This window comes from Sciurus vulgaris, assembly GCF_902686455.1.
Source record: "Sciurus vulgaris genome assembly, chromosome: 3".
NCBI lineage: Eukaryota > Metazoa > Chordata > Mammalia > Rodentia > Sciuridae > Sciurus > Sciurus vulgaris.
The window spans coordinates 49,374,339-49,387,027 of record NC_136463.1 but is presented as its reverse complement, the minus strand read 5'-3'; the positions used below and the strand labels follow the sequence as shown (position 1 = coordinate 49,387,027).

The window sequence follows — 12,689 nt, the reverse complement described above, 5'->3', positions numbered from 1 at the left end:
ATCACTCATTCTTTCCTGCCAAACAGATCACTTTCATGAACACAAGTCCTCACTTAGGAAACCTAATAGTTTAGAAATGTTATCTTCATTTTTGCCGGAACTTTAAATAAATCCAGGGAGATGTGTGTGCCTCTTGTAGGGATGACGCAGAGAAGCATTTCCAGAATAGCTCTTTGATGCTGCTAAGCCACTGACTCAGGTCTTGGGTTTCCCTCCCTCAGGAAACCAGGTGAATTTCTCCAAATCAGCAGATGCCTTTGCCTTCGAAGAGGACAGCAGCAGCGATGGGCTTTCTCCAGATCAGACTCGAAGCGAAGAACCCCAGAGCTCAGCAGGATCCCCCCAAGATGCTAAAGCCACAGAGGCTCCTTTGTCAGGCCCTCTGGGGACAATTCAGGTAAAAATTTTAAAAACGATCTTCATTTTGTCATTTCTTCCTAGTCTTGAAGTTCACAGTGCTTGCCGTTGGTTTTGCTTAGAGACTCTGGAGCTCGCTCGATCATGCCCCTTGTTACTGTCTCTTCTCACTTTCTTCAGCCCTGGGATCTGTGTGTCATGAGACAAAACCCTCCAGAAAATATAGGAAAGAGCCTCTAGAACACAGTAACTGAGGCCTCAGTGAGATTAAGTGATTGGCCAACACTCTCCTGGTCTGAAGCGCAGAGCAGGACCGATTTCAAAGTTCACAGTCTTTTCTTAGTCATCACAGAGCTAAAGGAAAGGGTGAGAAGGAAGTGCTAAGAGTCCACAAAGCAGGGAGTCCACATTGATTCTATGTGAGCAGGGGTCTAACCACTAGCTGCCAGAAAGTCAGCCTCCACCTCCACCTGAGCACAGCCCTCACATATCTCTGGACACATCCACAAATCCTCAAGAGTAAAGAATGTAGTTTGAAAACACTCATTATACATGTTCATTATTCACAAACAGTGCGACAGGAGGGTATATAGGCCAAAGGGTTCAAGTCACAAATATGTAAGATGAACAACCTCAGAGGTCTAATATATGGGGATTAAAATTTATAAAATTGTAAAAAACAAAATGTTCTTTATTCATTATCAACGTGAAAGCACATTTTCCATGACGAGTGTAAACAGCAGCATGGTGCGTACTCTCAGCCACAAACAGCCCTGTGCTCTATACAAAAGTTGTCTCATCAGAGATCACAGTTCCCTCCAGCCCGGTGACATCCATGTCAATTCTGACAAAGGAGGAACTAAGTCTCACTGAGACGGAGTAATCATGTGGTCTCCAGGATCACTGCTAAGTGTCACCACCCCATGGAGACAATATCTCTAGAAGCCATATGCAGGCTTACAGAGTTTTCCTCAGCCCAGCACGATGGTATTCATGGAGCCCTTAAAGGGAGACCTTTGGGGATTCCACACATCCTCCTGAAGGAGATACACTAGTGTGGACGCAAGATGCAGAAGTGCTTCCAGCCCCAGTACTACCACATGCCAGCTCTGGGGAGAACTCTCGAGACCACTCTCTCCCACTCCAGAGGAGTTTACTCCTGCTGGCCTCAAAGAGATTCTTCTATGGACTAAAATTAGATACACAGTTGAGTATCCCTTATCCAAAATGCTCAGGACCAGAAATGTTTCAGAGTTTGGATTTTTTTCAGATTTTGGAATATTGTTTATATATACATACATATAATGGGGATGGGGTCCAAGTTTAAACATGAAATTCATCTATGGCTCATGTACACCTAAAAGTAATAACAAAGTAATTTTAGACAATATTTTTAACCATTTTTACATAAAGTTTCATGGCATGGAATTTTCCACTTGTAGCATCATATTGGCCTCAAATTTTTTTCAGATTTTGAAATTTTGTATCACCCAGGACTCTGTTTACCTAAACCTTGCTGGTCACTCGTAACTATCATACCATCAGAGCAAACTTAAAGCAGACTAGAAGAAACTGTGGACTGGGAGGGAAAAGGGAGGCATAAGAAGCAGAGCTGAAATATTTGTGTTTCTTGTGTAAGAGTTTATAATCAAAGCATTTTTCCTTCCCTGCTGGTCTTTGCAGCCAAACTTCTTTGATAACATCAAACGGTATATCAGACCATTTATATGTATTATTCTGACAGTAAATAATACCTCAGCTTCTGATTGAAGAATGGTTTGAAGAGAAGACAAGTTCTTTTCTGCTTAATGCTCGGAGTGGGGAGAGGGAAACAAGACCTGGACAATGACTGGAAAAATCAAAAAATCATTTTTTGTCATTTCACTCAGAAGTCTCGTTTCACAGACGAGGACACTGAGGCTCTGAGAGAAAAGAATTCCATGAGCCCACGACAGGTACCAGGGCTCAGAGAAGAACTGAGAAGCTCAGTTCTGACCCCCCAGCAGGAGATCACCAGCAGCCCCTGCCCCTGTGTGTCAGAGTCACAGCATAGGAATGTGGGAGAGGAAGAGAAGATAATTATTCCTTTTTTGGAGTCCTCAGCAGACAAAAATATGCTTAAAGGTTTGCATGACCATACACATACTCAAATACACAGATAACACACACATCTGCATGTATATGCACAGACACACATACAAATACACACATGTACGCACATAATATACACAGACATAGATGTATATATGCACACATAAACCTGACACATATATACATACACATGCCTATATTTATGCATACACATATACACATATAAACACATTTGGACATGTACTTATACTTACTCATGCACATAGACACACAGACACACATGTATATGTGCATGTATATATATAAATTCATGTATGTACATGTATATACACACAAACATATATACCTGACACACATAAACATATACAAATACAGATACATTCACACTCAGGCACACCTGCAAACACTCATACGTGTATGTACATGCACATATAAATATGCAGACATGTATTCATGCTGTCATACATACACAAACCTGTATGTGCATGCTCGTACATGCACACACACACACACACACACACACACACACACACACACTTTCCCTTCAGTTGTAACACCCTCTTCCTCCACATAGCTTGTTGTTCTACTTTTCCCCAAAATTCCTGCACCGGCTCTGCACTCTTTGTTTCTTTTTCAACTTCATTATTAGGTCCAACAGTTAGACATTGTCACAGACTAGAAAGTCCAGTCCTATACCTATATTTGGAGTCATTATTGAAAATGTCCCTTTTCTCTCTCCAAAACATCCTCAATTGGACAACAAATTAGTGTTGTCCTCCCAGAGGGAGTAACTTGATGTTTACTTGAATGAGAAACTGGGATGAAAGCAGCAGTGTTAGGTGTCGGGGACTTTACTATAACACAACGTTTATTTCTATATCTCAATAATGTGTAAATTTGGATTTCAGGATCTTGCTTCTGGCTCAGAAAATGACAAGAATGACTCCACCTCACAGTCCAGCAATCAGCCAGACACTGGGAAGCAGGGTCTCGGTCCCCTCAGTGCCCCTGTCCCTGTGCACGCGGCTGTAAAGGTAGGGACGATCAGCCTGAGCCCCAGGTGCACACAGCCAGCTCTGAGAAGAGCTTTTAATTCAGGTCTGATGACATAAGGAGAATCACATGACCCCATGCACAGCTCCAGTCCACTAGAAATGTCAAATGGGGCCTTGAGAAACAAGCCTCCGGAGCACAGAGCCTAGGTGTTATTATTCCTGCGGCACAGCATGGATCTTCTCTGCAGCAGGGAAATGCAGTGTGGTTGCATTTCTTTGGGACCTCAGCTCCACCAGTATATTTCTGACTTAAAAGATTTCATGAGCTCACCCTTAAGATAGACTTGGTTGATTGAAACACATGGGATTTGCAAGTGCCATAAAACAGGTTGAGGGCAGTCGAATTTCGCACAAGGGAAGCAGCCCTAAAGGCCTTGCATAATCTAAACATAAGGGACAAGGGGTCATGTTCACAGCAGACAAATAGCTGTAATCATTATGATATATTTCTTATTTAATTTTCTCAGCATTATAGCTAATAGTTCACTGAGTGCTCTCTCCTTAGCTGCCTGGTAGTCATTTGACTTTCTTCATAATTTCTTTGTTTTTTTCATGGTACTGGGGATTAAACTTGGGCCTTCTGCACATTAGGCCAGCACTCTACCACTGAGTTACAACCACAGCCCATTCATAATATTTTATACCAAATAACTTCTACTTGATTTGGAAGTGTGTTTTCTCAGTCCTAGTACCACTACTTAATGAATGCTGAAATGACCCTTTTGAGATTAAAAAGAAAAAGTTGGGAGGGGTTATAAATTGAAGCACAGGTCAATGCTAAGGTAGCAGCTTTATGCTCTAACAGGATAGTAGGCATTTCAGGTTTCTAGTAAAGCTCCCCCATCAAACCACAATAGCATAAACCCAGTTTCCAATTCACTCAGCTCAACAGCTTTGACATTATGTGACAATTGATGAATTTTATGCATTGCAGATGAAGGAGGGAGAGATGATTCACATTATTTCTAATGCTATAGATAAAGAGAAACTTCAGTAATATTTCTATCAGCATATTTAAATTTTTCATAATTCTAATTAGCAAAACAGTCAACCTCACATATCAAGAAGTTATGATAGGAGCCCAAAGAAAAACAGATCTTTCAATGAAAAATGGTATTAATACTGATAACCAGCTGGTTCAGGAAAGCAGGTTACTTATATATGAGCTACCATCCCTTCCAATTGGTCAATGCCAAGCATCCCAGTTGTTAAAGATTCATCCCCTTTAGGATAAGATTTGAAAACAGGTGTTCAAACAAAAACTTGTACGTGAATATTAATATTAGCAATATTTACAATAGTTACAAGTTAGAACCAGCCCAAATTTCCATCAGTTGATGAATGAATACATAAAATGTGATCTATTCCTAAGAGTGTATATTATTCACCCATCAAAAGGAAAAGTATACTGATACCTGCTGCAAATTGAATGATCCTCGAAAATATTATGCCAGAACAGGAAGAAGCCATTTATATGATTCCACTTATATTAAAAACCCAGAATAATCATATCTCTCAAGACCTAAGCACATTAGTGGTGGTTGGGGTATGAGGGAAGAAGGAATGGGGAATGACTGTTTAATGGGTAATGGTAAAAATCTGGAACTAGATAGATGTGATGATTGCATAATATTGTGAACATACTGAGGTGGTTATAATGGTGGTGTGTATGTTACTTTTATATTGAAAATTAAAATGAGGTTCTCCTTCCCCAGGCAGCCATAGAAGGCCCCCTCAAGGCCAGTGGTCTAGGAAGGAGACTGGGGGCTGGATTTCAGTCGGCCTCACCCCCTCAGCTGATGTGCCCATCCTCACACAACCTCGAAATGCCACATGAGGAATGCAGACAGGGCACCTCGCTGTCAGTTAGGAAAGGCTTCCTAAGTGAGCCAAGGTTTGAGCCAGCCTGGAAGGATGAGCCAGAGTCAGATGCAAAGGTTGTTTCAGATGGCAGAAATTGCAAGGAAAGAAGTGTTAGGAGAGACTTAGGCAGTTTGGTGCAGTTTCCTTTGGCAGATTACAGAGTTTGGACTTCACCTTGCAGAGCAGGATCGGCACATTGTGTGCAGCTGGGCTGCTGGGTGGTATGTTATTTGGCAAAGCCCGTGTGTGTGTGTGTGTGTGTGTGTGTGTGTGTGTGTGTGTGTGGTTTTAGAAAGTCATGCACTTTCTAGCCAAAGCCACACCACTACCTTTCACATATACACTAACCCCGTTCACACATCTATGCCTGAGTCTTTAAGCACTGGCGTGAATCCACTTCTGATCCATTTTTAGAAAGATTAATGTGTTCTCCTTCTATTGGCCATGTAGCTGTAAAGAGAAAAACAAACAAATGTAACTTTAATATCCCCAAAGCTCAAAAAGGGAATGAAACTATGTATTTCCATAAGTTCAGTAATCTTTACTCCACGCTATTCAGAGAAAATGGTCATTTCAGTATCTTCTGGAATGTTCTCAGTCCCTGTGTTTAGATAACACAGAGGAAGAAAAAAAATCAAAAAAACAAAAACAAACAAGCAATAAACTCCTTGACCTTTAACTTAGCTGCAAGACCCAGGGCTGCTGCTCCCATCCTCCCCAGCCAAGGCAAGCTCTAGGAGAAGATGGGACCGGCAGCTGATTTGGAACAAGACAGGGCAGAACTGGTTGCAGGAATCCTGCAGAAACTCTCCAGTACAGCAGACTGATTAATTCATTGGAACACTAATGGATTAATGAGCATGAAGAAATAAAACCACCAAGCACACAAAAATACTTGCACTTGTTATTCATTAGTCTCGGGGAAGAAGATTCTTTGAAAAAACAAAAGAGCCTTTGGTGGTAGGATGAGCTGAGTCAGAGAAAAGCAAATTGTAGTCCCCTTGGATAAGGTCACATTCAGATGTGTATTTTGTGGTTGAAATGGGGAGGCTGCCAGGTCCCAATATACCTGCCAGCTATTCAGGAGCCCCCTCTTCTGGACACTGATGGTACCACACTTTTCCTCCAGTTTTTCCCCACATCTTTAAAAATCTTTGGTCATGATATCCATGTTCTCCATTTCAACCTCCTGTAATAAAGTCAGAATGTGAAATTTTATTTTAACTGATAAACAATATGTATATTGCTTCCTAATACACGAGACCTTTTGATTTCAGAAGCAGGTTATGGATAGAATTATCCTGTTCATTGAGCTCCTCTTATCATTTCAGCCTTATCATGTGTAGTCTTTATATATTGAGCACTGAGATAGAAGATAGAGAACACTTCCCCAACTTGTAGATGATGGAACTAAGGCATAGTAAACCTAAGTATTGGTACCATGTTCAAAAATTTGACTTCACTCCCAAAACTGTACCCTAAACTTCCTTCACTGTGTCCAAGTCATGCTCTACAATGGGTCACTTCTGGGAAGGGTTCCAGTGGGTGGCTCACCCTTCCCATAATAAGTAAAGAGTCATTATTTCAGAGGTGCCATTTCCTGATTGTATATTGGCATTTGACTGGGGTGAGGGTGGAGGGTAAATGGGCAGGTCTGTTTAACTTTGGGCTCAAGGCAGCAGAGAACCACATTCTGGATTTACAAAAACAATCTTAACTTCATCTAAGTTTATGTCATTAATAAGTCAATTTATTACCTTCTTAATGAAAGAACTGCCTTAGGAATAAGTCCAGGGTTGGAATGTGAGGTTATCCATTGGTTTTAGGTTAGGGAGAATGCACTCATCGAAACTCAACCTGATCTCTTACCCTACTCCAGGAAGGAAAAACTCCTGAAGACACTTCTAAGGTATAAGATCCCCAGTCTGAGGAGTGATACTTCAGGGTGATATATTTGCAATGGATTTGTACCTCCAGTACAGTATGGTGTGGGAATTCCTTGTGCATTGTGCATTTGCTATGCTGTATTCCCAGGATTTGAAAATACCCATTAGAAAAAAAACTCCTCACAACATGCTAAGTCATTCTTTTTCATCACCTAAAGCACATGCCATTTCCTTGTCTCTTTTACAGTCCAAGTCCTTGGGTGACAGTAAGAATCGGCACAAAAAGCCCAAGGACCCCAAGCCCAAGGTGAAGAAGCTTAAATACCACCAGTACATTCCTCCAGACCAGAAAGCAGAGAAGTCCCCACCGCCCATGGACTCAGCCTATGCCCGTCTGCTCCAGCAGCAGCAGCTGTTCCTGCAACTTCAGATCCTCAGCCAGCAGCAGCAGCAACAGCAGCAGCAGCAACACCGATTCAACTACCCCGGGATGCACCAAGCGCAACTCAAGTAAGTCAGGCAAGCTGGGATGGAGGCTGGGGACAGAGGTGCAGAATGGCTTCTCTCTATCTGAGGCACTTTGGGGCTGGCACTTTGGGATCCAGTAAGTCCTGTATTACTTCAATGTCCACATCTGGTATGTTTGAAGATTCATCTAAATATATGTTTTTCTAATAAAATTGATTTTTTTCTGATGTTTGAAATATGACTGTATTTAGGCACCATGCACAACTTTTCAGGACCATAAGGCTGGGCTAAAACAAGTAAATCAATGTTCTTTGGAGAGAAAGGGAACTATTAGCATTTCCAAATTGAATTGTGAAATACTTAAGAATGTAGTGTTGGCATTGCTCACAATCCCAGTGCCCTTCTACTTCCACTTTGGGAAGCCACAGAGCTGAATAGCTGAGTGACAGTCTCAAAGATTGACTCCTGAACCTAGAGATCACATTGCTAGGTCACCTTTAAAATAGTCGATATCCTCACCTATGAAGTTGGAATGTGTGTTCTCTCACCTGTTTCTGGTCACACTGGCAATTATACTAAATGCTGCATGCTCAGGTCTCCTCAGAACAGTGCATTAACTAACCCATGGATGGACATGCAGTCTCCTGTATGCTGAAGTCTGCACCCCTCCCTCCTGTCTCCCCAAAATCAAGCTTGAGGGTCTTTTGCCATTGCCATCTAGCCTATGCTGTTGTTTCCCCTCACCTTGCCCTCTTCTGCTGGTTTATCACATGCCTGATCCATGTGGCCTATTACTGTGTAATCCAAATACATGTTACCCATCTATATTTGATTGTATTCTAAGTGCCTCTTTGTTTCTTTTTTTAGAGAACCAAATGAACAGATGGTCAGAAATCCAAACACGTCTTCAGCACCACTGAGCAATACCCCTCTGTCCCCTGTCAAAAACAGTTTTTCTGGACAAACTGGTGTCTCTTCTTTCAAGCCAGGCCCACTCCCGCCTAACCTGGATGATCTAAAGGTACAGGATTTGATACGATTTCCTTCTCTCTCTCCTTCCTGGCTTCCTTTCCTTCCATTTATTTATTTAACAAACACGGCAATATATTATTAATATCATCTTTGCCACCTGATTTCTGGAGTAAGAGTATGAAGTGGAGAAGTTCATGGAAGAGAATTCAGGAAGTGACAGAATGAACACCGTGGTGGTCAGACACCCCGCGGAGCATAAAGCTCTAGGCGCCCAGCTTGGCTCTCCAGGCCACACAACCAGGGCTGGACTTCACATGTTTCAGCACCTTAGATTCCTCATTTGCATAAATGAGTTATTTTTAAGAGTCAAATGGACTAATATACATGATGGAGTTTAGCACAGTGTCATTGTGGGATTTATATAAGCATATAGAATGCTCGAAACCAGTGGCCAATTCCATGATGAACTTTTTAAAATCTCTGGTGAAATGAGAAAAATAAGAATCCAGGTAAACATCTGAGGGCATACCACATATCTGAGCAGTATGTATTCAAAGTATATATTTTCTCACAATGTTTTGAAATTTAAATTATCCTTTCTGCGAGAAAACGATGACAGTGGTGGACAGAAGTGGAGGGTGGTGGATGGGTTTGTACTTGTGCCTTTTTATTAAATGAGGATACCACTGAATAGGAATGTTAGTCCTTATTGAGTAAGATTAAGTGTTGGTAGCCTTATGTCAATTATGTCATTGAAAACAATGTCCTGTTCTATGAAGTTCTCAAATTTGGGGACTCCTGCCCTGAAGCCACACCTTATCAAATAACACATGCATGCCAGAAACTTACTCCTGATCAAGGCTACATGGATCTGGGTTCACTGAAATGACAGTGAACCTCGAGTTGAACCTGGTGTGTTTCAAAGCAATCCTCAGGACTGGCATATTCATCTGCCTGTCCATATTAACAGCAAAACCAAACAAGAATGAATGCAACTTTCCCAGTGTGTGAAAACAGTTCAATTCTTCATCCCATTTTCAGTGACACATCTTTACCTGATTTCCACCCCACCTGTTACTCTCCATAAACCATTTTATGATTTTTTTCCACAAAACTACATTTCCAAAAGTCCCCACAGCCTTCATTGTGTCAATATTTTGGCCCTTCCTCTTTTTGAATCTTCATACCCCCCTCACTCATTTCCATCCTCAAGTCCTCAGGTATCATTTTCTTGGAGGGACAAAGTAAGATTGGAATCATTTCAAACTGAAGGAAATTCCCAGCGCCGGCACCAGTGCATAGGATGTACTGTGGGACCTGACAGCGAAGTCTCCTCTGTTTCTTTCACTTGGACTTTAAATGTTTCCATTTCATAGAGTTTGTTTCAATTTGGCATCCATACACCTAGCAGAAGATGCTGCACTCTCTGGAGTGGCGGGTCACCTACCCTCCACTCTCCAAATCATAAATAAGTTCATAGAGATTAAAGGAGGCGACCTTACCTTGAAAACATGCTAAATGAAATAAGCCAGACACAAAGAAACAAATATATAAGTCTACTTCTAGGAGGTACCTAGAAGGGCAAATTCACAGAGACAGAAGGTAGAATAAAAGTTATAAGGAGATGAGCCCAGGAAGGGTCCTGGAAAGGGGTGGTGTAATGGGTGCAGAGTGTCCAGTTGAGAAGATAAAAAGTTCTGGGGATGGGTGGTGGCGATGTTTGCACAACAGTGTGAATGTACTTAATGCCACTGAAGTATACACCCAAAATGGTTCCTTGGTAAACCATGTGATGTTTATTTTACCACGATGAAAATAATTATTTTCATCTAGGGTATCTGGATGAGAACTTGGATCAGGTAGAACTGGAGAGGGCTTAGTCCCAGAGGAAATAATCCTGATACAATGATGCCGTCAGCCAGAGCAGTCTCTGAAGGAGATTCCTTCTGTGTGCACAGGTTCAGAATCATTGGCTGGCAACCATTACAATGACTTGGAGAAGTGAAGGGGACGGTGGGGATGGAATGGTGGCTTCCAGTTTTTCACCACAAACTATAAATTTGCCATTTGTACCCTGCAAGATCAGTTTTATCATTCCAATCTAAAAAGTGAAAATCAAAATCTTACAAGGTTAAGTGAAAGGCAATTTGACCAGCTCATAAAGGACAAAACTGGGGCTTGAACGTACATGACCAATTTCAAAGGTTTTGCCATTATCATGAGAGATGAAAATGGAAGGGGAGAGGTGGAGGGGAGAGGGCTTGACTGAACTTAACCTCTCAGTGTGCGTGGGAAAGATGACACCAGTTACATCAATGGCCGAAACAGAGATTAAAAGGAAGAACTGACTCGAAGGGAGAGCAGCAAGTTCATTTGGTTTGGGAATATGAAGTGGCAGTTAACAGATGGGCAACTGAAAGAAAAGATCTGGCCAGTTTCGATCAATCAATAAGAAATGTGTCCAGCTGTGTTGTCAGGGATAGGGACAGGCAATCTAGGATCACGTGCAACATGGGGAGAGTTGAACCCAGAAAAGTGAATGAGATTGAAGGAAAATAAAAGCAAAAGAGTGGGAAGGAAGGAAGGAAGGAAGGAAGGAAGGAAGGAAGGAAGGAAGGAAGGAAGGAAGGAAGGGAGGGAGGGAGGGAGGGAGGGAGGGAGGGAGGGAGAGAGGGAGGGAGATTGGGAGGGGAGAAGAGGCAAGGAATAAAGGGGTTGCATAGCCAGGCATTGTAGTGCACACCCGTAATCCCAGCAGCTTGGGAGGCTTAGGCAGGAGGATCAGAGTTTCAAAGCCAGCCTCAGCAATTTAGTGAGGCTTTAGGCAACCTAGTGAGATTCTGTCCCAAAATAAAAAATAAAAAGGACTGGGGGGCTGGGGCTGTAGCTCAGTGGTAAAGTGCTTGCCTAGCACGTGAGAGTCACTGGTTCTAATCCTTAGCACCACATAAAAATAAACCCATAAAATAAAGGCATTCTTTCTGTGTATCACTACAAAAAAAATTTTTTTTAAAGGACTGGGAATGTGGCTCAGTGGTTAAGTGCCCCTGGGTTCAATCCCCAGTACCAAAAAAAAAAAAAAAAAAAAGGAGCTGCATAAAGCACATTTGGAGTTAGGAAGAAATAAGAGGGATTGAGGAATTTATGAAGGTGACCTCCCCTCCCCCACAAATAACTAGAAAATAAGACAGTGAAGGCAATATATTTTTTTTAATGTTCACGTTTGGCTACATAAAAAGGAAAGAGCACTGAGAAGAGTTTGATTTCTCATTGAAAAGTTATTAATGGTTATATCATAGTAAATGGGGTTTTGAATTCTGCTTCTAAAAAACTGAAGAGTAAGTGGAGCGAGAGGGAGAAAGAGAGCCCAGGGGCCCTGGAAGCCTGAACACTGGGGAAATGTCTGATGGACATTAGGAAACAATTGTTTGTCACTCAAGGTGTCATAATGCTACTGCTTCTAGGTTTTCTTTTTTTTTTTTTTTTTCTTTTTTAAGAGGACTTGTCTTCTAGAGACAGTTACCAAAATATTTACAGATGAAATTAAATGGTTTGCTTCAAAAAATCATCTAGGGGAGGCAGGGAAAGAAATAGGTTAGGGCATAAGAGAAATAAGATTGGGAATAAGTTAGTTGGTAACTGTGGGTGTTGGCTGGTGAGTATATGAGGTTCATTATACTTGTCAATCAATACTAGTGTATGTTTGAATTTTTCTATAATAAATAGTTAAAAAATGTTGTCAATGATTAAAATGTCAGGGAATGTAGCAAAGAGGTAGGTGCAAGTTTTTGTCCCAAACAAGCCCACAGAGCATAAGAATCTGAAATTTAAGGTAAATTGAACTCAGCAAGTGTTCATTTTATTTTAGAATATGAGCTACATTATTTAATAATGTAGCTTAAATTATTCAGTGCCAGAACAGATTCTAAAAATAAATGTAGAACTCATTAATTTTAAGTAATTCAAAATTAAAACAATAATGTGTTACCATCTTGCA

General features: G+C 41.4%; 1 protein-coding gene across 2 annotated transcripts in view; it reads left to right on the top strand.

Moving 5' to 3' along the window:
• MYOCD (myocardin) overlaps positions 1-12,689 on the top strand; it is a 98,187-nt gene that overhangs the window by 65,847 nt on the left and 19,651 nt on the right. For both annotated transcript variants that reach the window (XM_079135289.1, XM_079135290.1), the window contains 4 exons: positions 222-397; positions 3,357-3,482; positions 7,500-7,762; positions 8,588-8,741. In XM_079135289.1, coding sequence (XP_078991415.1) covers positions 222-397; positions 3,357-3,482; positions 7,500-7,762; positions 8,588-8,741 — 719 coding nt within the window. The remainder of the gene's footprint in view (positions 1-221; positions 398-3,356; positions 3,483-7,499; positions 7,763-8,587; positions 8,742-12,689) is intronic.